The sequence below is a fragment of the Danio rerio genome, chromosome 23 (genome assembly GCF_052040795.2).
Source record: "Danio rerio strain M-AB ecotype USA chromosome 23, GRCz13ab, whole genome shotgun sequence".
In the NCBI taxonomy this organism is placed as follows: domain Eukaryota; kingdom Metazoa; phylum Chordata; class Actinopteri; order Cypriniformes; family Danionidae; genus Danio; species Danio rerio.
Window position 1 is genome coordinate 21,174,929 of NC_141043.1, and position 27,908 is coordinate 21,202,836.

The 27,908-nt window shown below is 33.9% G+C and overlaps 2 protein-coding genes across 7 annotated transcripts; one reads left to right on the plus strand and one right to left on the minus strand.

The window, feature by feature from the left end:
- Positions 1-798: 798 nt before the first annotated feature.
- Positions 799-12,508, minus strand: nucks1b (nuclear casein kinase and cyclin-dependent kinase substrate 1b). 2 transcript variants are annotated; one of them, XM_087305728.1, is made up of 8 exons: positions 12,158-12,508; positions 8,338-8,387; positions 6,856-6,910; positions 6,533-6,561; positions 6,290-6,427; positions 4,890-5,060; positions 4,658-4,795; positions 799-2,222 (listed from the first exon to the last, which is right to left on the minus strand). In XM_087305728.1, the coding sequence occupies exons 1-8, from the start codon at positions 12,172-12,174 to the stop codon at positions 1,921-1,923; spliced, it is 900 nt and encodes a 299-aa protein (XP_087161854.1). In that variant the 5' UTR covers positions 12,175-12,508; the 3' UTR covers positions 799-1,920.
- On the plus strand, positions 11,218-27,908 carry LOC103909673 (chemokine-like protein TAFA-4). Of its 5 annotated transcripts, XM_087306809.1 has the most exons (10): positions 11,218-12,612; positions 14,509-14,594; positions 14,832-14,944; positions 16,834-16,913; positions 17,461-17,534; positions 17,674-17,752; positions 18,007-18,157; positions 20,880-21,035; positions 27,368-27,492; positions 27,721-27,908. In XM_087306809.1, the coding sequence occupies exons 7-10, from the start codon at positions 18,019-18,021 to the stop codon at positions 27,730-27,732; spliced, it is 432 nt and encodes a 143-aa protein (XP_087162935.1). In that variant the 5' UTR covers positions 11,218-12,612; positions 14,509-14,594; positions 14,832-14,944; positions 16,834-16,913; positions 17,461-17,534; positions 17,674-17,752; positions 18,007-18,018; the 3' UTR covers positions 27,733-27,908. The 5 variants fall into 5 exon arrangements, with proteins under 5 accessions (XP_087162935.1, XP_087162936.1, XP_087162938.1 ...); XM_087306810.1 differs by lacking the exon at positions 16,834-16,913; XM_087306812.1 differs by lacking the exon at positions 14,509-14,594.

Consider the following 27,908-nt stretch of genomic DNA (forward strand, 5'->3'; position numbering starts at 1 on the left):
ACTGCAGAAGACCTATTGGAACTTGCATGGAACCATGACTCTCATAGAAATCTGTCAAGTTTGGTGAAGGAAAAATCATGGTTTGGGGTTACATTCAGTATGGGGGCATGCAAGAGATAGTGGATGGCAACATCAACAGCCTGAATATCAAAACATTTGTGTTGCCCATTACATTACAAACCATTGGAGAGGGCAAATTCTTCAGCAGGATAGCGCTCCTTCTCATACTTCAGCCTCCACATTAAAGTTCCTGAAAGCAAAGAAGGTCAAGGTGCTCTAGGATTGGACAGCCCAGTCACCAGACATGAACATTATTGAGCATGTCCGGAGTAAGATGAAGAAGGAGGCATTGAAGATAAATCCAAAGATACTTGATGAACTCTGGAAATCAAAAAATGCTTGCTGGGTTATTTCTCTCTATATTATTTCTTATACCTTATATTATTTCAAACTACAAAAATGTCAATGAAAGTCACTTTGTTAATCTGTAGAGTTGAATTTCAGAGCAGAGATGGAGGTCTTATAACGTAATTCACAACTGTAAATAAACGGAAAACATAAAATACAGAAACTGTTAATTAACAGATATTTTTACTGTGTATTGTGTAATGTGGTTATGATGACCAGAACGCATGATAGAAAAAGCTTTCTCCAGTCTTAGAGTAAAAGACATATAAATTCCTCAAGCTTTTTTAAAAATTCATGTGTGATAGCTACAGGATTCGAAAATGTCAGTATGTCAGCATTTAATCTAAAACACAATCAAACAAAAGTCAAAAAAGCTCATAGATGACTCCATTTCTTTAAAGATACATTTTATTTTTCCTTGTAAAACAAATTTTACAAAAATCAGAATAGCGTAATTAAATCGAACATTTATTTTGGATAAATTATGATATAGAATGAAAGGCTACAGATTAAGATGGCGATACAAGCAATAAAAATAGTCATATGAAGCTGAGAAAGCTATGGATGGTGTGCACTGAATTCAGCTCGTGTTTGCCATTCTAATGGCTCGACGGACTGCTCTTTTAAAAAGGCATCTAGAAGCATCAAAATAGTCTTAAAAAATTTCACACATGAAGCATCACAGAGGTCAATAATAAGGTTTTCACTAGCTCACTCACTTCTGACGTCACTCATCCTGAAGGTTTACACCAGACTCCCTTCGCCAAGCACGTACATGAAAGCATGCCGACCATGAAAGAGGTTCAATACGACCATAGAAAAAAAAAGTCATCTTAGTTCAAATGCTCAGACAGGGAAAGAAAGCTGATTTACTAGACTGAATCAAGAAATAACTGCACGGAAAGTGGGTGAAAGTAGCGCACTAGAACTATGTAACGTACAGTTGATGTAGCGAGGATACCGAGTGACTGAACTGCAGCCACAAAATCCAGTGCAGTTCATGACGACAAGCATATATGTTCATTAGAAGCTTGTGTTTTCAGCAGTTGACGCCGCTGGGATGAAATTGTGTACATTAAAAGTCACAAAAATTGATTCATTTTGGAGCAAACAAGCGATCTTTTCAAACAGATTTCCAAAATTTGTACATTGCCCGTAAAGTGAGATACAGAACCTACAGTGTAATCTGTATTTTCAGGGCAAGTCGTCTTCGTCCTTCTTTATTTATACACTGAAGGTCGACTGTAACAAAACAGATAGATTGCTAGACAAATTGAAAGACTGATAAATATTCATATGAAAGATCGCGTTTCAGTATTAAGCCAAACCGTAGAGTTTTTAGGACAGGTCTGATGATACTTTACAGATTTTGTGTGGTGGAGATATGGTATTTACAAGCCGAGTGACATAACAAACATCCAAAATACTCTTTGAGCATTGTGGGAAATCAATTCTACAGCTCCTCATAAAGAACAACAGATAACAGACACGTTCAGTGGCAGGTCAAAGAGCTCAGTCTTCACCTGACGGAGCTTCCTCCTCAGAAACATCGTCTTTTTCCTCCGTCTCATTCTCATTCTCCTTCTCCTCCTCTTTTTCTCCGTTGTCGTTGTTTTCCTCTCCTTCTGCGCCGCTTTCTTCATCCTTCTTCTTCTTGGCGGCGGGCGACTCCTTCTTTTCTTCCTCCTGCACCTCTTCTTCTTCCTTCTCCTCCTTGTTGCTCTCTTCATCTTCAGATTTTGGTGAGGCCTTCTTCACCACTCTCTTCACCCTCGTCTGACGCTTCCCTCTCCTTTTCTTGGCCCCTCGGGTCGCTGGGAAAAGACAGTTGACATAATTTACTGTTAAAGTGATGGTTAAAGGTATCTAGAGGTAGCTTTGGCTTAAACCTTTTACACACAAGTTTTAAATGCTCCCGCTGAACCCCCTGCTCGAGTTTACTTTAATGAGATCATTATTTAAAATGTGCTGCTTTTAAGTTTCTATGGCGCAACCATGTTAGTCTGCCCTGCAGTGAAGGTTAGAGCTGGTGGATTTACAACATGTTATCAACTTCTCCCAGAATACATAAAATTGGCTGGTTACTGCAAGTAGAATAGAGTAAACGTTCTAGTAACCTAAACAGTGAATATCTGATCTGGCTAAAGCTACGGTCACACTGCACATTTCGCCCCATAGACTTCCATTCATTTACGTGCAAATACAACAGACTGAAAACACAAGCTCATGCAACAAGTTTCTCTTGTCGCTGGGTTTCAAAGTTCCAGTTTGGTGAACTCTGACCTGCGAAAATTGCATCACATGACAAATAGATGATCAAACATGACCTCTCGGTACAGAAATTTGATAAAGCGAGTGATTGTTCCATATTATAATGTCTAATCATGCTGCTTTATCCTGTTCCGTTTCGCATGACAGAACTTCGTGATCAAACTCTAATGTGACCACAGCTTAAAGCACATGATTAAATTATGTTTAAAAATAATTATTATTGGCATCTCCATGAACAGCAGAGTGTATATTTCAAACTATAAATAATATGTTTTGCTAGTTCTTATGTGTATTGAATTGTATGAAACCTAAAATAATCCTTATTTATATATGTGTAATATATATATATATATATATATATATATATATATATATATATATATATATATATATATATATATATATATATATATATATATATATATATATATATATATATCGCTCTCTATTTTACAAAAGCAAATAAGACCTACTCTAAAACCAACACTCCAATCTATTCTTTTATATGCATGTAACGGAGGCCAGCTAGTGAAGTGCTATGCAGGTAAACCTCACTAAAGGTGCTCTAAGGACAGATGCTAGAAGGTCAGAGGAGTAAGGTTTACCTGCATAGCACTTCGCTAGCTGGCCTACGTTACACCCACCCCCCCAAACCTCATTCCCATCCTGGATGACCCCCTACATGTAAAACACTTCGGTCTCATTCGCACACTGAGGCGAGCAGAGCGCAGACATCTAAAATCATCTTAACGTGAGCGCTTTAATGGTCCAATAGGTGTCAGAGCGCGGTGTTTAGTAATTATTCATGTTAACCCTCATTTGTGTAATAAACAAACGAGTTAAGGATCAAAAGACATGTGAAAGAGAAACCATTAAAGTGACAGCGCACAATAGCTGCCGCCGGTTTTTATCATTAATCAAACAACAAAAGAAGAAAATCCCTTTCTGCTCTTGACTGAAGAACTTTTGTAGCTAAAGTGTTTTTCTTACAGTGAAGATGCTTAAAGCATAGTTTGTTTCATATTTTTATTCTATTGTATTTATTTTTCTTTTCTTTGCAGAGTGGAAAATAACTGTATATACGCAGTTAAAGTCAGAATTATTAGCCCTCCTGAATATTAGCAGCCCTTTTCCTCCCAAATTTCTGTTTAATGGAAAGATTTTTTTCCAACTTATTTCTGAACATAATAGTTTTAAAAAGTAATTTCTCTTTTTTTTTATCTTTTATCTTTGCTATGATGACAGTGCATAATATTTTACTAAATATTTTTCAAACTACAAGCATTCAGATTCAAACTGCAATTCAAAGGCTTAGTTAGGGTAATTAGGCAAGTCATTGTATAAATTCTTCTGCAGAAAATCTAAAATATTTTGCTTAAGGGGGCTAATAATATTGACCTTAAAATAGGTTTCAAAATATTTAAACCTGCTTTTATTCTAGCCAAAATAAAACAAATCAGACTTTATCCAGAGGGAAAAATATTAGATGAAATACTGTTAAAATTCCTTGCTCTGTTAAACATCATTAGGGGAAACATTTATTTAAAAAAAAAATCTCAGGAGCGCTAATCATTTTGACTTAAACTGATAATCGTTTTGAATAATTGTGATTACAATTATGACCAAAATAATCGTGATTATGATTTTTTCCAAAATCGAGCAGCCCTAGTTTTCAGCCATGTTTACATTGACAACAATACTACTGTATTGACTAACTATTATAATGAGTATCTCACTATAAATCTGTTTTTCAAGCTTCAAGTTCAGTTTTGGTGACTAGCACTTTAAATGCTCAAACTTAATAAAACAGGATGTACCCTTATTGGCTGATTTGGTGTTTTTATTATTTTGCGCTATCGTTGTTTTGGTTGTGGTGTAGCCTTTACTATTGTTTAAAATTAAAGAACGATATATAGTAGTTGAAATATTGAACTTACTGCTCTTCGTTTGAACATTAACACATTACAGGTGGTTTTACCTGAAGCCCTTATCTTGGGTTTGGGGGATTTCTTGTCTTTGCTTCTTCTGCTCACTTTTGAGTTCCTCCGTTTGGGTCGGCCATAATCACTGTCATCATCATCATCCTCCACCATGAAATCTTCATCACTGCCCGAGTCTTCTGATAGAAGACAAAAGGAAACATAAACATCAGCTTGCAAATGTCCATGTTTTCTCGAAACATTTCAGCTCTAACATAATTCTCTTCATACCCCCGGTGTAAACGTCACTGTCATCCTCCTCCTCTTCACCCTGTCCTTCCTCATCCTCACTTCCTCCATCTCCGAGCAGAATCTCCCTCTGTTTGGACGCAGCTTTTGTGGCCGCCTGACGCACCTGCCGGCCCTTCTTCTTCACAACCTTACCATCATCATCACTGTCATCTAGGCGCCAAAAAAGAAGGTACATGGTTACTGTGCTTTCTGAAAATGTAAGTTTGTTTTTGGTGATAAATTTATTAAGACTTCTCAGCAGGCACAAAATAGACATCAGGACATCATCATGACATCAGATTGACGTTGTAACCCAACGACAAGGGACATTGCATTTTGTTTGGAAATGAAAATTGGGTTAATGTCAGAATCCAATGTCAGGTTGACATCAATGGCCTACGTCGGACCGACGTTGCATTTTAGTTATTTTCCAACACAAAATCAACGTCATCGATATTTCAGGTTGCTGACAAGCTAAATCTAACCTAATAATAACGTTTTATGATGCTGTGTGTCTGCTGGGTTGATGCTAATAATAAATATTATTTATTATGAATGTTAATATAATATGTGGCTGTTTTGTTTTAATAATAATACATTCGTATTAACTGAACAATCAGAGTAATTACAACAATTTGTTGCTACTTTCTTAACTCTCCTGAAAAAAACCAATGTGTGCTACTGTGTTAACTAAAAATGTATTGCACTTTTTTGTTATTTTATGCCAAAAAAAGTTTCTTTATTTTAAATTTAAAAGAAATATTTTCAAGTCAGAACAAAGGATAAAAAAATTCAGAGAAACTAAGAAATAAAAAAAATGAATGCAGGGAACTGAAACTATTAATTATTTACACAAAAGACATTCATTTCCATATAGAACACTTTCTATATAGCTACTTACAAATTAAAATCAGTGAGATGGAACATCTTACTCAAAGGTACCGTGAAGTTTTAGATGTTAGTATCAGTATGTTAGCTTTAAGGAAATTTATAAGCTACTGTGTTCCTAAACAGTGATAAAATTTGCTCTACTAGCAGAGCTGCGATAAAACAAAATGCTATAGGCTTTTTATAAAGGGGAGGAGCTACTCTATTTCCCGCCCTCTCTTTGTATTTTAGCCGAGATTACGTCATATTTCTAGCAAAAATGCACATTTCAAAGCACTTTGCGAAACCTATAACATCAAACCAAGTTTAATTCAATATAAATTTCCAATTACATCCATCTTTAAAAATAAATTGTAAAATGCATCTCATTCTTCAACATATCAAATATAATCTTATAATTAGTATGTATTAAATAAGAAAAGGTTAAATATGAATATATTTTAAATTCCAAATGCCAAACATGCAGAGACAGATGCTGGAATGTACTGTGTGAAGCTCGGTGTTTCTAATACCTCGAGGCCTTTTCCGTTTAGCTGTAGCCTGTCTCCCCCTGCTGGCCTCTTCTGCATCAAAATCACTATCTCCACCGTCATCCTCCTCTTCCTCGTCCTCGCCGTAGTCATTGTCATTGTCATCATCGCTGTGATCCTCTGGCATAATAACATTTCATCAGACTGTTAAATAACTAAATACAATACCAGATATAATAATACAAAATAAGGACAAAGAAATTAGTGCTATTAAATTTAACTTACTCTTGTTGTCCTTGACACGAGAATCATCACTACACAAAAGATACAGAATTATTTACTTTTTTTTTTTTTAATAGATGTCAAAAATATTCACATAAAAAAATACAATTCCGGTGAATTTAAAAGTCTAACTTTGTAATGAATATGCATGCAGCTCATAAATATTATTGCAAATGGGGGAGGGATAAAATAAGTATTTGCAAACATTAAAGTGGTGCTTAAATTGAAATATCACACTTTTACAACCACAATTTATCATGTTTGCTTTCATTGCCATCTTAGACAATAAATATTTAACAAGATTATCAGTATTCAGAGTAACTAACCTGCGCTTTACAGGCGGCTTCTCAGGTCGTTCCGAATCTTTTCCATATTCCTCATCTGTAAGTCATTGAGTCCAATCAGTAAAAAAACAAAAGACAACTTCACAGCACACACAAGACTGCTTCTGATGTGATTATTATTTAACACAGGGTTCCCTCTCTAAGCCAAATACCAAATTCCTTTCACTGACTAAAATCCTGAATTTACATGGCATCTAATAAACAGAAAAGGGCTGCTGTAATGTTGCATATATTTTAGTAACATAATTTTAAAATAATGTCAAAATAATAACATATTAAAATGGTTTTCAATAAAAAGCCACTATTTGAATTACATTTTGATAAATAGAAATAAAAAATAAGGTATCACTTTATTTTGATGGTTCCTTTAACACATTTTGTTGAATTTAGGTAACACTGCATCTACATGACAACTAATTGCGATTAGATTATAAGTAGACTGTTAGGTTGGGATTAGGGTAAAATTGATATGTACATGCAAAGTTTCTTATAGTCAGTTAAATATCTGTTGAAGGAGCAGTATGAGCAGATATTAAGCAGACAGCCTACTAATACTCAAATGAGAATTAATTGGCATGTAGTTACAATGCAAATTTTAGTCATACCAAAATACCTGATAATTAATAATTTGAACAATGATTTAGATTTCCATGATATTCCAGAAAGGCCATTAACCTTGCTAAACCCTGTTAACATTAGTCAGTTTGTTTTATTAGATTTCCTTTCTATTTGTTTTTAAAATTTCCAAAACTTTTCCATGCACCGGTCAACTTTCAGACATTTCATAAACAGTTTTTACAGTCTTATGTAAAGAAAACATCCAAAATACACATCTTGGTGTTTCTTTTGACACACATTACTAATTTGTCTTTAGATTTTAATTGCAATTAAGCATGGGTCGGTATAAGGTTCTGACATTGTGATAGCCTTGTATTAAAATATCATGGTATCAAGGTATCACGATATTGTGATTACTGCTTTAAAATTAGTGCTTTTCTTAGTAAAAAACAACAACTTTTTCCCCTTTGAACACAATATATTTAATTTTAGGAAACATTTATAATATTTTGGAAAAGTAAACATGTCAGGCTAAATAATTAAAATAAATATTTGACTTCTGCTATCTTCTTTAGTTTCAAAGATTTATTTTCAATAATTGACAAAAATTACTTTAAAAAACTGTAGATACACCTCAGGAACGGCATATCATAATTCTTTTGTGATTTTAATACCTTGATTTTTTCAAACCGCGGTAAACCTTGAAACGGATTATCATCCCATGCCTAATTGCAAAAGATACTATAAATGATGTTTTCTACACTTAACATCCACCAAACTTTGCAGTTTACAAATTTTAACAAAAAAAAAAAAAATCTGTCTGCAGTATTAACAGCTGGCAGGCAATTAAAAGAGATACTTAAATCCCTTCTGTGAAAACATTTGATTTGCATTAGGGGAGCTTACCTGCATCATCAGACTCTTGGAATTGTGCGTAGTCAACAACCCTTTTATTCCTGTGCACAAAAAAAATAAAAATAAAAAAATAAATGGGCTGCAAAAGAATAAATACATGCTATTATTTTAAAAATAAATAACCATTTACCATCCATGAATGACCCAAAAATTAGTTTATGGAAAAGCATTTGATAATTATACTTTTATTGCACCTTTATTATGCACATCTTAAATGCACTAAACACTTTAAAATTATAAATTATATCTGTCAACAATAACCTATGCAACTGTCTTTTTATACTGATATTGTTCTCCTCTAAGTAAGTAATAATCGACGAGTGACTGTTGAATTATTAGAAAAGGTGGTGATTTGTAAAGTGGCCTTTACACTTCAGGTGGGTTTATTTTCTAATATTTATACTGTCCTGAGTCTGTAATTTTGCTTATACTATGGTAACCAGAACTAAATACTAGGGCTGGGCGATATGGGCAAAATATCATATCCAGGTATTTTTAGGAGAAATGAAGGTATACGATATATAGCCGGTATTTTCCCAAAAAAAGGTTATTTGACAGTTAAAGCCTTTATTAAAACTTTGTTAAACATTTTTGAGCAAAATTTAATTCAAACAGTGGTTTCCCTCCCTGTTTGTAAATAAACAGCTACACAAAAAAGTAACAGCTGCACACCATCTTTGATAAATTAAACACAGTACAGGTTTTTCTCCTGCTTAAACTGTTGCACAACATTTCAAATTATAAACAACCTCTTTGATAAATAATGCTGTTAGTAGTGCTGTTGTGCCAATAACAAAGTAAACAAAACCATAGAAAACATAGCTACATTGTCAGAGCAAAAAAAGAAACACACTTAAATGGTAACACAACAAAAAGTATTGTATGATAGAAAACAATGACAATAAATGTAAATATGAAACGCACAGTATTTTGTATCACAGTTACAGTGTTGTTATAAATAATCCTGTATACATTAGTTGAGATTCATTAAAAAAAAACAATTAAATCAGCTGTATATGTTTTTAGTTACACATTTACATGCATGTATTGTGCACAATTATTAAACAGTGCACATGCTAAAGATATCTAAAGAGAAGTCTTTCACTCCATATAAAAAATCCTACACTTTTTCTTTTTTTTTTTGACTAAACTTGTTGTTTCGCACATTTGTGCAAGTGGAGCTCGGGTGCTACCTTGGAGTGGTCTGTTTCGCGCAGAATGCCTAAAACCATATCGATATGAACGATATTGGATAATACCGCATTGCGTTGGGGAATCATATCGATAGATCCCCAGAACCCAATATACCGCACAGCCCTACTAATTACACTGTTCACATGTTGTATTTCAAGACATTGGTCAGGTTTTTGTCCACAAACCATTGCTGCATGTAGGGATAATTTATATATTAGCAGGTTGTACTGTATATAAAATTACTGCATTTAGACTGTTTGCTTTGATTAGAACTTTTGTTTAGTATCACTGAGAGTTACTATTGTAGTTTTTGTTAGCTGTATGGATTTGTTTTTTATTGTTCTTCTTTAATTAAAATTTTCAAAATCTTTGTTTTTTTTCTCAAATTTAAAAAATCATTATTACACAAAGCTTTAGTTTAGCATACCTTTTGTGCTTTTTAGGTTTTAGAAATTGTAGTAAAATTGTCAATATGTATAGCTGATTTAGTACAACTGTTAAATTTAAGTGAAAATTAGAAATTTTAGGCAACTAGTCCAAAGTTTTTTATTTTTTTATTTAGCACTGTTTATTTAATTTTTTAATTAAATAAACTAAATTTTAATTAATTTTAATTGAATAATCTTCACTGATGTAGAACCTTTACAAAATGAATACAATGTAAACTTCTAATATAGGGGAAACAGTCTAACTTTAGTAAAGCTGAACTTTAACTTAAGTTAAATTCAAAGCCTAAATCACATTTGATCTTTATACAGAAGTCTATCAGGCCACCATACCACCATGAGCGGACTCCCATTTGAAAAACAAATAACTAAATAATAATAATAGAGCAATTACATTTCAGCGAAACCGTTTCTACATTTTTTGTGTAAGCAAGTATTTTACAGTACTTTAAAGATAATTAAAAATGTCTCAGTCAATGTTTTCAAACTATTATATTTAATTTACCAAAGTCACACAAGTAGAAATTTCACATCTTTCACATCCATAACAAAGAGATGTCACATCCATAATGTAGCTTTTTCCTCATAAATGTAGAATTTATGAAAACAATTCATAAAATTTATCAAAACAAAAAAGTAGAATAAAATAAAAATCATTTATGTTCTAAAGAGAGCCAACTCTTATCCCTTTGATTAGCATTGTTTCTTTTTGGTTGTGCAGTTTAATTCACAGAATTACAAAAAAGTATGTTGTATGATGTAAACTTGCATACTTTTTCATCACATCCATAACACATGTTTATTTTCCTCATTTAAAATATAAAAAATGTTTCCAGATTGATATTTTTCTGATCCCATAACTTTGTGGCTAGTTGTTTTGAAAAATATAAACAGATGTTTCCATATAATTTTAACATATACTTTATCTGTGAATTTATGTTTTAAGTTTTTACTGCAGATGTCACATCCATAACGCTGGAATTGCTCAATAATGATAATATTATTATTATTAATAATAATAATAATAATAATAATAGAAAATAAATCTGGCTTGAAACCAGCAAAAAATAATTTAAACTATTTAATATTAAATAATACTTGTTTACGTTCCATGTAGTGCAAAATTGATTATTATATTGCTAACTTATTTAACCATATGTAAAATATGATCCTCCATATAGCAACAGAGGTGTCACTCCTCTTATTTAAAGCCGCGCGTCTTGACTGAAGAGGAGACAGAGGTGCCATGTTGGAGTAGGTGAATTGCCATGCCAACAGCAGCAGAGTGGGCAGGGCTCAGCGATCAGACAGGGCCATTGAACTACAGGCCCTGTGGGTCACGTTATACTCACTGCCCGCAGGACGGACATCAGCCCCGACAGCAATGTTTACCGTCAGATTACCGCCAGTTCCGTTAGAGAAAAAGGCGCTTTATAGTTTGTCAAAACATAAACAACATGTTGCCCGTGTTCGCGTCACTTGGTCTCAGCGTTAGGAAAACATGGACGCATTTCAATATGTATTAACACATTTGTTGACAACCCATTTGATTTCAGATTTAAGCCAGACCCAAACCTACAATGTGTTAATTGCAAACACAAGTTGGCAGGAGAAATGTTCAGATGTGTGTGTGTGTGTGTGTGTGTGTGTGTGGTAATGGCGCGCATTGCGCTGGAGGAGTTTCACGCTGCGCTGCTGCCGCTAAACTAACACTAATGCTCACGGGGCTAACTGTGGAAAACACGTGAAACTTACACCACCGTGCTTTATCAGCAAACTAGAGCTTAAACAAATGAGGAAACAATCACGCATTGAATGTCTATTCTGTTCGCCGTAATGGCTTGCAGGTTGTTTTGTACATGAATTAGCCACAGCGCGAACTACTATCCCGCTTTTTTATTTGATGTCGGCACTTGCGGTTAGCATAGACATATCTGTGGATGTTAAACGCGATTTTGTTGCGTTTCCAAGCTAAATATCTCTATAACTGTTAAAAGAAATGAAAATCTACGCGTTTACGGTTGATTTTGTGCAGCTATGTAAACACGCGCAGAAAAATATGCTGGTTAGCTTGTTAGCATTTAGCAAACATGGAGAGACCCGCGTAACAGATCGCATCATGTGCGGACCTGCGATTGCTGTAAAACAGCAGACAAACAAAACGCACTTACCTCGAAGGTCTCGCCATTCTGCAGACAGACTGAAAGCCTTTTGCTTTTGCAAACTACAATTTTATTGGTAAAACTGGACTTTTGCAGCTGAAATCCAGGTGTCTCCCGCTGCTGGGAAGCTGTTTCTGTAGCACAGAGCTGTGCGAAACTACCTATGCAATGCAAACTGCACTAAACACGCGCAAATGAGTGCGATCTAGAGCATCTGCTCGCACGCAGCCTTGGTCTGTGTGGGTCGAAAATGGATAAATGTTCAAGTATCCACAGGCCGAATTGCCCTGGTCAAGCCTCCTGTAGAATAGTAGCTAACTAATTAGCTACTGCCTGGCCTGCAAGCCAGGATTCTTTTATGAGTAAAAGTGGGATGGGAGTCTGAAAAACGCAAGATGCCCGCAAACCAGGATTGGATGACCACACTCAGCAACAGCCGTTTACCTACTCATTCACACAGAAAGGTGGCTAATCAGTTGATTGGATTATTTTATTTTAACCATTTCCAAATCCGTTTTAGCCCGATAATGTTATTACCTTGAGATGGTGAAGATAGGCTCATTCAATCAGTGTAATAAACATTACATTTTTAGGGCCTCTCCAAAATCCAGAACAAGTAAAGACATTCATATGTATTCATTTGGTTTTTAAAGTAATTAAACGATTATTTAAAGGTAATCAAAGATCATTATGTTGTGCTCAGATTGTAGGAGGCAACAGGTGTGCAATATTTTAATTTAAAGACACTAATTTTCTTCTCATCCCCTATAGTTTATTAAAACATGCAAACAGTATGTTTAGCATTACATATAATCTGTAGCTTTCTTTCTTTTTTTTTTTTATTTTTTTTAAGTTTTCGTGTTTATAAGCTCAGTAATAGCACTATGTTGCACAGGAAATACATTAGTGCAAGAAGTTATTTTCAGTGGAATCAGGGTAGGCCTACAAAAACATATCCCGAGATTAAGAAAACGCTAGGTTAACAATGCAAGACAATGTCAAGTTGGTTTAGGTTTTAGCATATGTTGCATGGGCATCTTTTGTTGAATATGTCAAAAGGATGATTATTTTAGGAAAATTTACAGGGCATTACTATGTTAGGCAATGCAGATTGTCTGTTAAAAGACCTGGTTATACTTTTTAAACGTTTACTTTATATTTTTTGGGGTTGTTATTTGATTTGGGGTTGTAATATGCAGAATAATTAGGGTTAATGTTAAAATGCTGCAGGTATTTTAAATAAAATATAAATACTTTTATGATTAAATGTATTCTTTGAGAATGTTATTAAAATGTAATAAGATTCTTGAAGATGTAAACCAATTTAAAATTCCATTGCAACTCCTGTATGAAATCTTTAATATATTAACTTCAAATTGGAAAATTTTGTGACATTATAATTTAAGTAAATTTTGAAGAGTAAATAAAAGAGTGAGGGTTGTCTCAAAATATGCTTCATTTGATTAGAAATACTCACATTAGCGCAAACTGAAGTTATGAGAGATATCTCAATCCTGATAAATAATCGGATTGACCATTTATTTATTTTTAAATTTATACCTTTTTACAATTCTGGAAGAAAAGGAAATAACTGTAAATAAACTTTGCATTGTCATCCAGTTCAAAATAAAGTCTAAATTATTTTTATTGACAGAATAATTAACTGCATATTTAGGGTAGATTGTGTATTTTTATGTAACATTGAGTTTGTTTCATAGCTTGACAAATTATTTTTTCTTTACAATAACTCAATTAAACTTGTAATTTATATTTTATTTTTAACTATGTTTGTTTCAATATCCAGTTTTACTTTTTAATTTGGGGTCTTTTTGCTTGCTTGAAAACAAACAAAATACTTTATTAAGGAGTTAGTTGACCCAAAAAGTCATACTTAGGCCATAGTTTATTCTCAAGACCCTGTCCATTGCATTTTTAGAGCTTGAAAGAGCCATTTTCAAAATAATTCACAATGGATTTTACTGAAAGAAGAAATTCATATACACCTGCCTTAATGATGAGTAATCATGGTTTAATTTTCTTTTTGGAATGAACTAACCCTTTAATCTTAACAAGATGGAAAACTGAAATAAAAAATGCACAGTACCGGCAGTATTACAATGGCTGTGTCTGAAAGCAGTCACAAAGGCACCTCACAAAACTGATTTCAGACATCTAAGACAGCATAACGATTTAATCAAACTGAAATAAAAAGTAAAATCAACAAAATAAAAAGAGCTTTAGTGATAGTAAAGGGAACATTGACTTACGACAGTATTAACTTCTCGGTCGAAATATAATTAAAAGTGGAAAAAGGACAAAGAAGTATATTTACACTCTAATTTTTTTCTTTTCTTTTTTAGCTCAACTCTCAGAAACAGAACCACAGAAAATATCAAAGACAGTGAAGGACACATCTCTGCTGTCATAAAAACGGCAGATTTTAAAGGTTTTAATTAGTAGTTACCTCATAAAACATTGTTACATATTGTAAACATTTTATATAGTAAAAATTTTCATTTTCCTTAAAGAGCTTGTGTATTGTAAAGAGCATTATAATTTTGTGGTTAAATGGGTAATATTTTATTGTTTATTATTATAAATTATCAATTTAGGTTATTTAGTGACTATAGAGGTCATCATGTGTACTGTATATTAAATATATTTTATTTTTCCACTTTTCTAGCATGACAGCTGGAAGGTTTAGTGTTGGTGGCTGTTATGGATGCTAAAGTCACCTGCTGAAGTGTGTAGAAAGTTTTGGTTCCTTCACATTGCCAGACTGAACATAATGAGGAGGTGAGGGGAAATACTTTCTAGCTTTTTATGTAAAACTGTTTGTTCATTTAATTTGTAAAAAAAAAAAAAAAAAAAAAAAAAAAAATATATATATATATATATATATATATATATATATATATATATATATATATATATATATATATATATATATATTTTTTTTTTTTTTTTTTTGAGTGTATAAGTGTGTGTGAATGTGTGTGTGAATGTGGATGTTTCCCAGAGATGGGTTGCGGCTGGAAGGGCATCCGCTATGTAAAAACTTGCTGGATAAGTTGGCGGTTCATTCCGCTGTGGCAACCCCAGATTAATAAAGGGACTAAGCCGACAAGAAAATGAATGAATGAATGACTTTAGATTGCAAAATGTCAAAATTGCATTGCTAAAAGGAAAATGCAGCATTTACAAACAAATGCAATTACAGATGATGTCACATTCAAAAGTAGGTGTCTTAAGTGTTTGTTCCCATGACATGCTTACTGAAATAATATTTTAGATATTGTGCATTAAACTTGGTCTCCTGCTTAGTCCAACACGCCAACCTGTGATCTGTAAGTCACATGAACATTATTTCTTATGTATCAAGAAATTTCTTCAAAAATATATTATTTTGTGTTCAAATTAATAAAGAAGCTCATGAAGGTTTGGAAATTCTTAAGGTTGAGTTGTATAATAGTGAACACGTTTTTCATCTTTGGGTGAAGTATCCCTTTATTGTTAGATTTTCTCTTAACCACTAGATGGCACAAAAACCTGCTCCTTTGTGGATCAGGTGAACTTTTTTTTATTCTTAGGATGAATCATGGCAGCAATTTAAACTTTATTCTAGTTGATTAAAATCATTAAATAGCACATATTCACAGAATGGTACACATTCAGAAATTATGGGTTTATTGTCATTAATATAATGTAGAGTGCTTGGCAAATCCACATTGTGATGTGTCTGTATATTAGTGTTCAGTGGCTTCTAAAAAAGCATGACTGTAGCATCGGAAAAAGACAATCATAAGGATTTTGGGACAGAGACCAAGGCACTGATGTCTGTGAGGATGACCTAAAAGACAATGGGCAGTGGAGGTCACCAGGCAAATTATGGGCTGATGAATGTCAATATAAGACACTGGCACTGAGGGTCACTGGCATTTGGGCTGGCCATATTCTCAAGAAAACAGGAGTGACCCTCCTTAAAGTGTGCTTATTAAACTTTTAAACTAAAAATAAGAATGTATACTTAACAAAAGCCAAAAGCTAGCCAAGAATAACATAAACATCACCTAACACCTTTTGGAATAGAAAAAAATGCAAACTACAACATTTCAACAATTTCTTAGATTTTCTATGTTTATTATTCATTACCATTCATTGACAATTTTCCCAAGGTATAAGACTTATAAGATAAGTGCAAGGTATTAAACTTGAGTGAGACTGTTTCTAGATTATTCTGTTTGGAGTATGTGAATTTGTAAAAAGAATCATTCTTACATGTTAAAAAATAAAGGCTAATTTTATTCACTAAAAGTAGGCCAGTTTGGTCCCAATTATTGAAATAGTTCAGGTAGCACGTTGATGATAATACATTAAGTACATTAAAATAGGCTATATTTGATCCTCACAAAAATGCTTGAATAAATAAAAAAAGTTAACTTTAAGTCCATTAAGTGTACATTTAACTAACCCACATTTTACTTGAAGTACTTATTTTCCGTTGGTGTTATCAATTAACATTAATATGTGAAAATATTACAGCCTGTACAGAAACTGTCATGGGCTTAGAAAGTTATTAAACGCTGCTTCCGCGTTACAAACACTAGTAATCGCCTTTCGAGTAGTAATAGAGAAGATCTGAATGTGAACAGATGGTCACTTGATTATGTTTGGTTCTGACAAAGCGTCTTGTTGAGGACATTTCCCAATCCAGAGCTGAATTCACATGAAGAGGAGGGACACTCGTTTTCCTCAGAAAACACAGGTGAGGCAACTTAAGTCGGAATTAAGCTAGTCGAATGATCTCAAATGCGGTTTTGAACGGTTGTAAAATTGCGATGTTTTTGTAATATAGCTTAGCTGTCAAACGTAAACTGCGCACAGTTGATTAAGATATACATTTTTACCACACTTGGTGTCAAACGCGGAGACGAGAAAATTCAAATAAATAATCTATTATCTCTTCTAAATAATCTAAATGTAAGTCTCCTGTCTAAATGAAAAAAAAAAATAATACTACCAACTTACATTGTTTCATTACAATCTATTTTAACCTGTATGCTAAAGCATATTATTTTTTACCTTTTACTGTACAAAACGACTATTTAAAGCTGAAAGGCTACTTTTAAAACAGAAAGAAAATGTTTTAACACAAGCCATCTGTCCTTCATTCTCTAACATCATGTTTTGTTATTATAGCTAGTTCTAAATTTCACAATATGTGAACTGCATGGTCTTGATGAGCTTGTTAAAAATGCATATATTTTCACCATGTTGATATTTGAATCCTGAATACATTGAATGTTATCCAGGCTACATTATTGTTCAGCTGTGATCTGCCCAGAGAGACATGGAAAAGCACCAGGGAGCAGCTTTTCATATTCAGGTACCAGTGCTTGTCAATATCAGTCAGAAGAGATGTGAGCACAGCAGTCATTAAAGATCAGATTATCTACAGAAGTAATATTGACACTAGTTGTGAAGAGGGGTTTAGTTTTCTTACACTTTTCATTTCTTTATTACAGTAGGTCTTCTTTATGATGGTGATGCTATTGAACCTCAGGCTTCTTTGACAGAAGATTAAGTAAAGGATCATAAATTCAGGTATGCTCTTTCTTTCTTTCTTTCTTTCTTTCTTTCTTTCTTTCTTTCTTTCTTTCTTTTTTTTCTATCTGTTTCTTTATTTTGACAGTTAATTTGTATTTAATGTATAGTGTGACGATATGCTGTTTGTTTTCTCATTCTGTTTTAAATATGAAGTAGACATAGACAATTAAAAGTAAACAGGCAGAATGTACACAAACATACATGTATTTGAATAATGATAAATGAAAAATACATGCTTTTTTAAATCACAGAAACATGCAAGCATGTGCTGGAAAAGAGAAATATGTGTGAGGCTTGTCTGCAGGAATAAAGTAAAGCATAAACCAGGTGCTTTTCTCCTTGTGTGGCTCCTGTTCTTACAATCAGTGTCCAGCAGCAACCAAAGCTCTCGAGGCCAAAGCGGTGAGCAAAGCCATCTAATTCATCTCTCTCTCTCTCTCTCTCTCTCTCACTCACTCTCTCTTCTCCTTTTCCCTTAGGTCTCATTACACACACTGGACACACAGTTAAACGGCCCCTCTGGGAGCACAGTCAGACCACTGCTAATGACAGCTAAAGAATCATTTGGCACCAACTATAACTCATTCAGTGATTTGACACAATGAACTCCTGAGGTGCCTAGTTGATTTAAAATTTAAAAGTTTATTTGCATTCTTATTTTTAGAAAGTCAAACATTACAGCAATGGACAAAACACTTGAATAATCTCACTTGATTTGTTGGTTTGAGTAAAATGTTAATATAGGTTTCATTTTGTAATAGTCTTATAACATTTCTTCCCAATTTCTAATTGTTTCAGCATTTCATTCTGAAAATTATGTTTTCATTTGTTGAGATTAAAAATAATCCACCAAATATTATATTCAGTCATTTGTTTTCCTTTAGCCTATTCCCTTATTTATCAGGGGTCACCACAGCAGAATGAACTGCCAACTATTCCAGCATTTCTGTTATGCAACTGATGCTCTTCCAGCTGCAACACCCATACACTCTCGCATATACACACACACTAATGCACTATGGCTAATTTATATATATTTAAAGAGTTCACACTTGGCTGATGATTAATTATTAGCTACTTTGGCATGCTGTCCCGGGAGAGAGCCCTGAGCTCATAAGATCCTTGAGCCCGGGGTTCCCTCCCTTTGCAAGGCGAGAGGTGAGTTTGAGCTCAGGTAGATCTCTAGAACGCCCCTGCTGTAGTACAGTAACTACTGAACAGATAGTGATTGCTCTCAAGAGATAACTTACTACGAGCATGTCTATAGTGCCGATTTGGATAAGCCAATTAACTTAAGTTGCATGTTTTTTGGATGGTGGGAGAAAACCGAGAAACCTGGGGGAAACCCACTTGAGCACGGGGAGAAAGTGCAAACTTCCCACAGTAACCTCTGCTGGCTTGGTAAAGCCTGGAACCAGAGACATTCTTGCTGTGAGGCAACAGTGCTAAGCACTGGGCCACCGTGTCACCCATCTAGGAAGAAGGAGGAGTAGGGGTGGATGAGGGTATTCTTCGAAAAGAAGATAGCAGTGGTACGTAACCCAGGGTATTTGTAGTAGCTTAGGAGTCATCTGATTAGTGCATTGAGAATTGGATAATGCGGATCCAGCCGCTAGCAATCATAAGCATGTGATCCTCTCGAAACTAGTTTATGAATAAACTTCACATATATTATTTTGAAGTAATGTCATATGCAGCTTATAGAATAGTACAACAGAGATCAGATTTTACTCAAAAACATAATTATGAATTATGGTTCAAAGATGAAAAGGGGTTACAAGTTATTTTGATTACATAATTAAAGTCTCAATTAAAGGTATGATCACGGTGTAGCCCAAAACTACTAATTTTAATATAAATAAAATATTGTGATTTTTTTTACATATTCATTTATAAATTTTTTTTGGCTTAGTCCCTTTATCAATCTAGAGTCGCCACAGCGGAATGAACCACCAATTTATCCAGCATATGTTTTTACGCAGCGGATGCCCTTGCAGCCGCAACACATTACTGGGAAACCCGCATACACACTCATTCACAAACATACACCACTGATAATTTTGGCTTACCCAATTCACCTATAGCGCATGTCTTTGTACTTGTGGGGGAAACCCACGCGAACAGGGTGAGAACATGCAAACTCCACACAGAAATGCCAACTGACCCAGCGGAGACTTGAACCAGCTGTGAGGCGAAAATGCTACCCACTGCACCACCTCTTATACATAGTTAGTATACATAGAGTTATTTTACATGTATGCTATATATATTATATGCCAAAGAAAAGCTACACAGTTTTAGATAATTCTCATTTGTAAAAGTTTAAATAGCAATTATATATATATATATATATATATATATATATATTTATAGCAAAATAATAATAAAGTAAATGTTTATTTAGACCTAGAGGATTTAAAATGAGTTAGTACGATTCTAAGGACCCACGCACTTTTGGGGCCCCCAGAGTTTCTCTTAGGGGGCCCAACTGCCAACACACAACAGAAAAACAAACAGTCAACAAAAAACTTTTTAAAAAACACAACAAATATACAAACATCCCCAACACTAATTTCCCTTTTGTGGCTTTGACAGAAGAGACCCATAGCTAAAAGCAAACATCAAAGTCCTCAAGCAAATGCATAGGAAGTGTACATACACGGTGCATACACAGCTCCAATAAAGTAATGTAACAAACATTTTTAGATCACATCTTTTGAGATTGTATGGGATTAAATATCTTCCAGCGCTTAGAAATGTTCATTGTCAACATATGTAAGAAGGGAGACCATGTTTCTAAAATAATAACCTCTGGAGCTGAATAAAATGCATCACATCTTTAACCATTCTACTATGTGTTGGGGCTCATGGCATGATGTTTAAATGCATTGAATGTATCATACAGGAAGCTGCCTTTAAATATGTTTTTTTAGAAATGTTTATTTCCTGCATTTAGAAAGTCACCTACTCAAAGTAGTTTTAGTGTCATGTTTGACCATGTGAGGGCGCCAGAATGTTAGAAATAATTTCTCTGTTTTCACAATATTATATTTCGAGATATGAGTATATGACAAACAGTCAGCTCTGATTGAAGCCTTGTCATTTCTGTCTGTATCAATGTAAGGTCGACCTGAAGTGAAGCCGGGCACCTGTGAGGTAGTGGAGGCTCATCGCTGTTGCAATAAGAATAAGATAGAAGAGAGGTCTCAGACGGTCAAGTGCTCCTGTCTGCCTGGACAGGTTGCTGGGACCACCCGCACAAAGCCTTCATGTGTCGATGGTATGTCCACCATCTTCACTCAACATGAGTCTTTTGACAAATGAATCTAATCTACTTTTACATTTCAGGGTTATGAGTAAATTAATCTAAGGAAACTGCGTCATATACAGCATATATCATTATTGATTCTGCATTTATTTTGATTTGTGTCCATACAGTCTACGATCACTAGAAAATAAATGATTTAGTGAAATGATTTTTGTGACAGTTGACGATAAGCTGCAGTTGATGGTTTGCCGGATTTGTTTTAGTTTCAGAAACAGGTTGGACCTCAGGGCTCCTTTTGATTTAAAACTCCTGCAGCACAGAACAGTGGCTTTCTCAAGCTGTCAGTCTCTTTAAATTTAGTCTCGGCTTGAAGGTGTAAATCTAATCCCGCTCTGCCCTTTTTGGTTGGAGGGTGAGGATTTACTGCCATGTATTATGCTGGAGGAATTTTGGTTTGATGATTTTTTGCTGCCAAAACATTTGAAAACATTTTTGAGGGATGCACTGATATTACATTCTTGCTTATATAAAAAACTGTAAATTAATCAACAAAACATAAATGACAGATTTTAAAATCCTATAGTGTTAGAGTTCTTAAAACATTAAAAACTACTACCTAAATGCTTGTTTTTCAATGCTAAGGCATCACAATATTATGGACCACAAAACCATTCATAAGCATCATTTTTTTTTAAATTGTGTTTTTTCCACTGACATATGGTGTGTTAAGAGTGAACAAGGTCCTACTTTATATTAAGTATCCTTAACTAATGAGTACTTACTTCAAAAAATAAATACGAATGTATTTAATGTGTTCATAATGTATTACAGAACACTTCTGGTGCTCTTGAGGTGTAGGGTTAAGGTTAAGGTGTAAGGAGTGGACCAACAGTGTAATTATAAATGTAATTACAGAATTTAAAATGTAATTACATGCATTTAATTAATGAAGCATAAGTACAATGCACAACAAGTAAGTTGTAATGAATTATTTATTTCAGCATATTGCTGCATATTAGTTAAGGCCACCTAATATAAACTGGGACTGTGAACAATATTTGGTTAAGTTACAACTATTTTAAAATCTGGACTCTGAGGGTTAAAAAATAACCAAACAACTAAAATTTTAAGGAAGTTACCTTTAAAATTGTCCAAATTAAGTTTTAGAAATGCATAGTAGTAATAAACAATTGAGTTTAATTTATTTACAATAGAAAATTTACAAAATGCTTTCATGAAACATGATCTTTTATTTAATGTTGAAATAATTTTTGGCCTAAAATAAAATCTATAATTAGTTTGGACCCATACAATGTATATTTGATTATTGCCAACAATATACCCATGCAGCATAAGATACACATGTTAAAAAAAGAAATTGTTGGAATATCTAGCCAATTCCGTTGGCTAGATATAAAGAAAAGGTTTAAAGAGGGTTTTCTTCAATGCCAAAAATATTAGTAATTTATTAGATACAAATGAATAATTTGATGACAGAGCTCTGGGTTTCATTACCCCAATGCAATACAAGAATTACATTCAAGAGGTTTGCAACTAACATACATTTCCTGACTCCAGCATATATACACAACTGATATTAACAGGTGGAGTTTTGGTTTAACATCACTTATCAGTCATTCTGCAGTCTTTTGGCTCTTGTACCCCAAACATACTTCCTCTTTCTGCATCCCTTCTCTGTATACCAGAACTGAACAATTATGTGCATCTTTAATATATTTCACAACTTCTACAAGCATCATGACAACTTGTGACATGTCTAGACTGCAGTCTGGAACAAAGGCCCCCACCCTAAATTTATTCATATTGTGCTATTTCCCTCTTGTCAGCATGTTCCTTCTAAACAGTATCAGCACAGTAAAAAAGAGGAAGTGTGTTTGGTCAAGATGTGATCTCATACAATAGAAAAAGATTAATTAATCTGTTGTTGGTCTAAACATTTTTCTAATAAAATTAAAAACACAAAAGTAATAATAAAATAAAAATAAATTCCTTTTTTTCCAACAATATTTTGTCAGGTTTTTGCTGAAGATTACATTTTACAGTATTCTTCATGTTTAATTCATAATAATATTAATCTTTATTCATTTATTCAGTATTATTCATTATAAATAATCCAATGGGCATTAGATGATAAGCAGATACAAATAACTCCATAGTTTACCCAAACAAATAATGCATTTACTCACCATCATGTCATTCTATGCATTTCTTCTGATGGACACATAAAGAAGAAATTTTGAAGAATGTTCTCGACCAGTTTTGGCTCTCACTGCCTTAAAATGTATTTTTGATCACAAAATGGAAGTCAGTTTGCACCTAAACTTAATCCACAGAGAAAGTGATTTGACAAATTTGGACATGATGTTAAGTACATGAAAACGTAAATTTTTAAGAGAACTATCACTTTAAATATATTTGTATTCATATACAGTTGAAGTCAGAATTATTACCCCCCTTTGTTTTATTTTTTCCCCTTTTTTAAATATTTCCCAAATGATGTTTAACAGAGCAAGGACATTTTCACAGTATGTCTGATAATATTTTTTCTTCTGGAGAAAATCTTATTTGTTTTATTTTAGCTAAAATAAAAGCATTTTTTTTTTAATTTAAAAAAAACATTTTAAGGTGAAATTATTAGCCCCTTTAAGCAATTTTTTTTCTTTTGATATTCTACAGAACAAACCATCATTCTACAATAACTTGCCTAATTACCCTAACCTGCCTAGTTAACTTAATTAACCTAGTTAAGCCTTTAAATGTCACTTTAAGCTGTATAGAAGTGTCTTGAAAATATCTAGTAAAATATTATCTACTGTCATCATGGCAAAGATAAAATAAATCAGTTATTAAAAATTAATTATTAAAACTATTATGTTTAGAAATGTGTTGAAAGTCACATCTAATTTAGGGGGGCTATTAATTCTAATATCAACTGTAAGTCCAAAGTTGGATAAGCAATAATACATGTACTGTGCATATTTGCTTTTTAATGAATAAACTAATTGAAACTTATTATTAATAATATTCTACAGTGATTTACCCATGTTTTTTTCCCCACACAGGCCACTTGAGCCTATAGTCAGCTGTGTTGATTCTTAAATCGATGAAAAACCCCTTTGAATCTAAATACTAATGCAGAATTCAAATCTTCATAATTCATTCCTTGATAAAATGTCAAGAAAGTACCCTCAAAAGAAAAAAATCCAGATATAATACCCCATTCATTTTAATACATTTTCCTCTTATCTGCAATAACATTACTGTATCTGGAAGCCTGGGGTGCACACGTAGTGTTACACGGGATATTACCATTTGACTTGTTCAAAAGAAGCTGCTGACTGCATGTGGATCTTTCCACGAATATCCAGCTGCACAAAAACAGCATGAATTCCCATCGCAGCTCTGTCTTTCTGATGAAGCTGGTTGACCGATGCAAGTCTCGCAGGTTAAGATGGTTAACAAGCCAGCACATTAGCGACCCATGCCGTGACAGAGGCCAAAACACAGCATATGTTGTCCTGTTGTTGGTTTTTTTTTTCTTCCCCTCAGCAATTTTGTCAGCGTGGAGCATTAATCAGCGTGTCTTTCTAACAGGTTCTTCTTTCTGTGTGGGTTTATGTGCATCTGAGAGGTGGGCAGTGAGTTCATGTGGGTGTGATATCGTGGTCATTTTTGTGTTTGTTTCTGAGAAGATTTAACAAGCCTCAATATTTCAGTTTGTTTTGAATGCAATTCGGTTATTTGTGATTGTATACATCATTAGTATACTGATCTCTGGAATGATCCATTCTGATTGGTTTTTGCTGGAAAATAACATTTCTCTGGCACAAAAGGTGCTAGATTTATATATAGTTTTTCACCCAAGTTCAACTTAAATCTGTATCTCATGACCTTGTTGTATTTATGTACTTGGTCAAGAAGCCATTTAGTAAGCAATTTAATAAATTCAGGAAGCTTTAATGATAAACGTTAACGTATATTTTAAAGGAAATCTATTATTTATTTTTATGCACATTGACATATACTGGCGTTTCTAACTTGAAATATTCCTTTATACTCTATCAGTGTTAACTGTGTTTTTTATGTCAGTGTCTACATCAACACACAATATTGTTCCATTAAATTATATTTAAAACATCAAATAGAATTTTTTTTTTCTAAAAAATTTACAGTAACATTTCACAATATTGCAGTTTGAGTAACACATTTGAGGATTTTAATCTTTAGTAAAGTGAATGTATTTTTGTTATTATAAGCATGTCGCGGTTTTGTCATCAAACTTTTTTAATGCATACTTTAAAGCAGGATGGATTCTGATTGGATCTGAAAAGAAATTCTGAAAGTTATTCCCGTTATATTGTTTGTCTGTGCTGTTATTGTTATAGTTGTGGTGTTGACGCAAATCTTTTCTATTTTTCTATATTTAGGTTATTTAAATATTTAATGATTTGTATATTTTTAAATGCATTCTAGCCAAAGGTATTTATTTGACGGTGTTTGATTTTAATGAAAATACAAAAAAAGTTGTCTTAACCTTTAGCGTTTGTGTCAGGGTTAATTTTGTGACAATTCTTAGCAAACATAATTTAAATATTATTAATTCATATTATTAAGCATTTCTTTAATGGATTTGATCAAAATTGACAGTAAAGTCAGTCTAAGATTTGATTAAGCAATATTATATAGCGCTTTTCTAGACACTCAAAGTGCTTTACACATTTTGGGGGGAAATACCCTCTCCACCACCCGTGTGCAGCATCCACCTAACATGACGGCAGCCATATTGCACCTCAAACCAGCTGATTGGTGGAGAGGAGATAGAGTGATGAAGCCAATTATTATATGATATGGGGATGGTTAAGAGGATCTGTGGGTTACAATAATCACCCACAGAGTGCAAGATGGCCAGGATGCTTTGAAGCTTAACTTCTTATCCGAAACACTGCTCACTGAGCAGTATAGAGTCCCCATCAATATACTGGGGTATTAGGACCCACACCGACTGCAGGTTGAGTTCCAGCCCCCTGCTGGTCTCACTAACACCACTTCTGGCTGCAACCTAGTTTTGTGGTCTCCCATCCAGACACTGACCAGCTCTACTTAACTTTAGTGGGTGACCATGTGAGAGTTAATGTAAATGTAGTTAATTGATGGATTATTATTATTTATAAATTATTATCATTATTATTGTAGCCCACAGATCCTTTTGCAGCTATTCCGTTCTGAGCTAGCCCTACACTAGCTGGCCTCTGTTACATTATTATTAATATTAATATTATTATTATTATTCATTCATTTTCTTTTCAGCTTAGTCCCTTTATTAATCTGGAGTCGCCACTCTGGGGTCGGAATGAATTGCCAACTTATCCAGCATATGTTTTAAGCAGCGGATGCCCTTCCAGCTGCAACCCATCACTGGGAAACACATACAGTACACACTCATTCACACACACATACACTACAGACAATTTAGCCTACCCGATTCACCTGTGCCGCATGTCTTTAGACTGTGGGGGAAACCGAAGGACCCAGAGGAAACCCACGTGAACACAGGGAGAACATGCAAACTCCACACAGAAACGCCAACTGACCCAACCGAGGCTTGAACCAGCGACCTTCTTGCTGTGAGGCGACAGCACTACCTACTGCGCCACTGCGTCACCCATTATTATTATTATTATTATCATTATTTTTTTTCGTAGTTTTTGTTTGTGTACTTGATGTTGAGTGTTGGTGTTTATTGTGTTAAGTGTGTCATTCTTGTTATACGTGAAGCACCACCATGTGAGAATGAATTGCCTTGCAAGGGGATTAATAAAGCTTTAAACATAAACTTAAGATGTTAATATTTTAATGGACATTTTTCTGAGAATTCTGGAAAAAAGTGGATCATGCTTTTTCCACAATATTAAGAAGCACCACTTTTTCAAATATAATTGAGAGAAATGTTTGAGCAGCATATATTATAATGATTATGTGACACTGAAGACTGCTCGGAATCATAAGAATAAATTACATTTTAACCTGTATTTTAGAGTAAAATATATTTATTATTTTATTTTTATGTATTTTGGATAGTTACTTAAGATTATTAACTATAATTTAGTTAATTAAAATTGCAATCCAGTGTATTTGTAATAAAGCTAATAATAAAATGATGTTTTTTTTTTTTAATTGTGAGATGCAGCCCTAACATTAAAACATTAAACCCCAAAGGAAAGAATCATACAAGTTTGAAAAATATATATATTTTTTTAAATGTTTTTGATGGTTGTTTATGTTGTTCCTGTCTTTGACTTCAGTTTTCTTTCATTGCCTCCCAGCATCTATGGTGCGGATGAAGTGGTGGTGTCATATGAAGCCATGTTTGGATGATGAAGACTGTAAAGTATTGCCTGACCTCACCGGCTGGTCCTGCAGCTCTGGGAACAAAATCAAAACTACCAAGGTGAGCAGTAAGGCCTGGCCCATGGAGACAATTCACTGCTAGATCAGCAGCAGCTTGACAGAGACCACACGTGTATGTCAGGGCCCATATGCCAGATGTTTTGTGCTGAATGTCCAAACAGCAATGCTTGTTTGGACTGTAAATGGTAGTTTTTGCTATTCATTGCTTATTTTACCTGTCATATAGACTATCATCTAAATTGCATCTTGGCCCTTCTTTCTCTTTTAGGTCACACGGTAAAGCAACACTTCTGTGGACATGCGATGACAACTCATAATTTCACAGGAGCATATTTTAAAGTCAGACCAGCAAATGTCAACAAATATGCAGGTTCAAAAAAAGATGTAAACTTAGATGGCGAGAAGTTTTGAAAGCGTTGGGGAATTTTGTTTGTCTATTCAAGAGTTCACACTTAG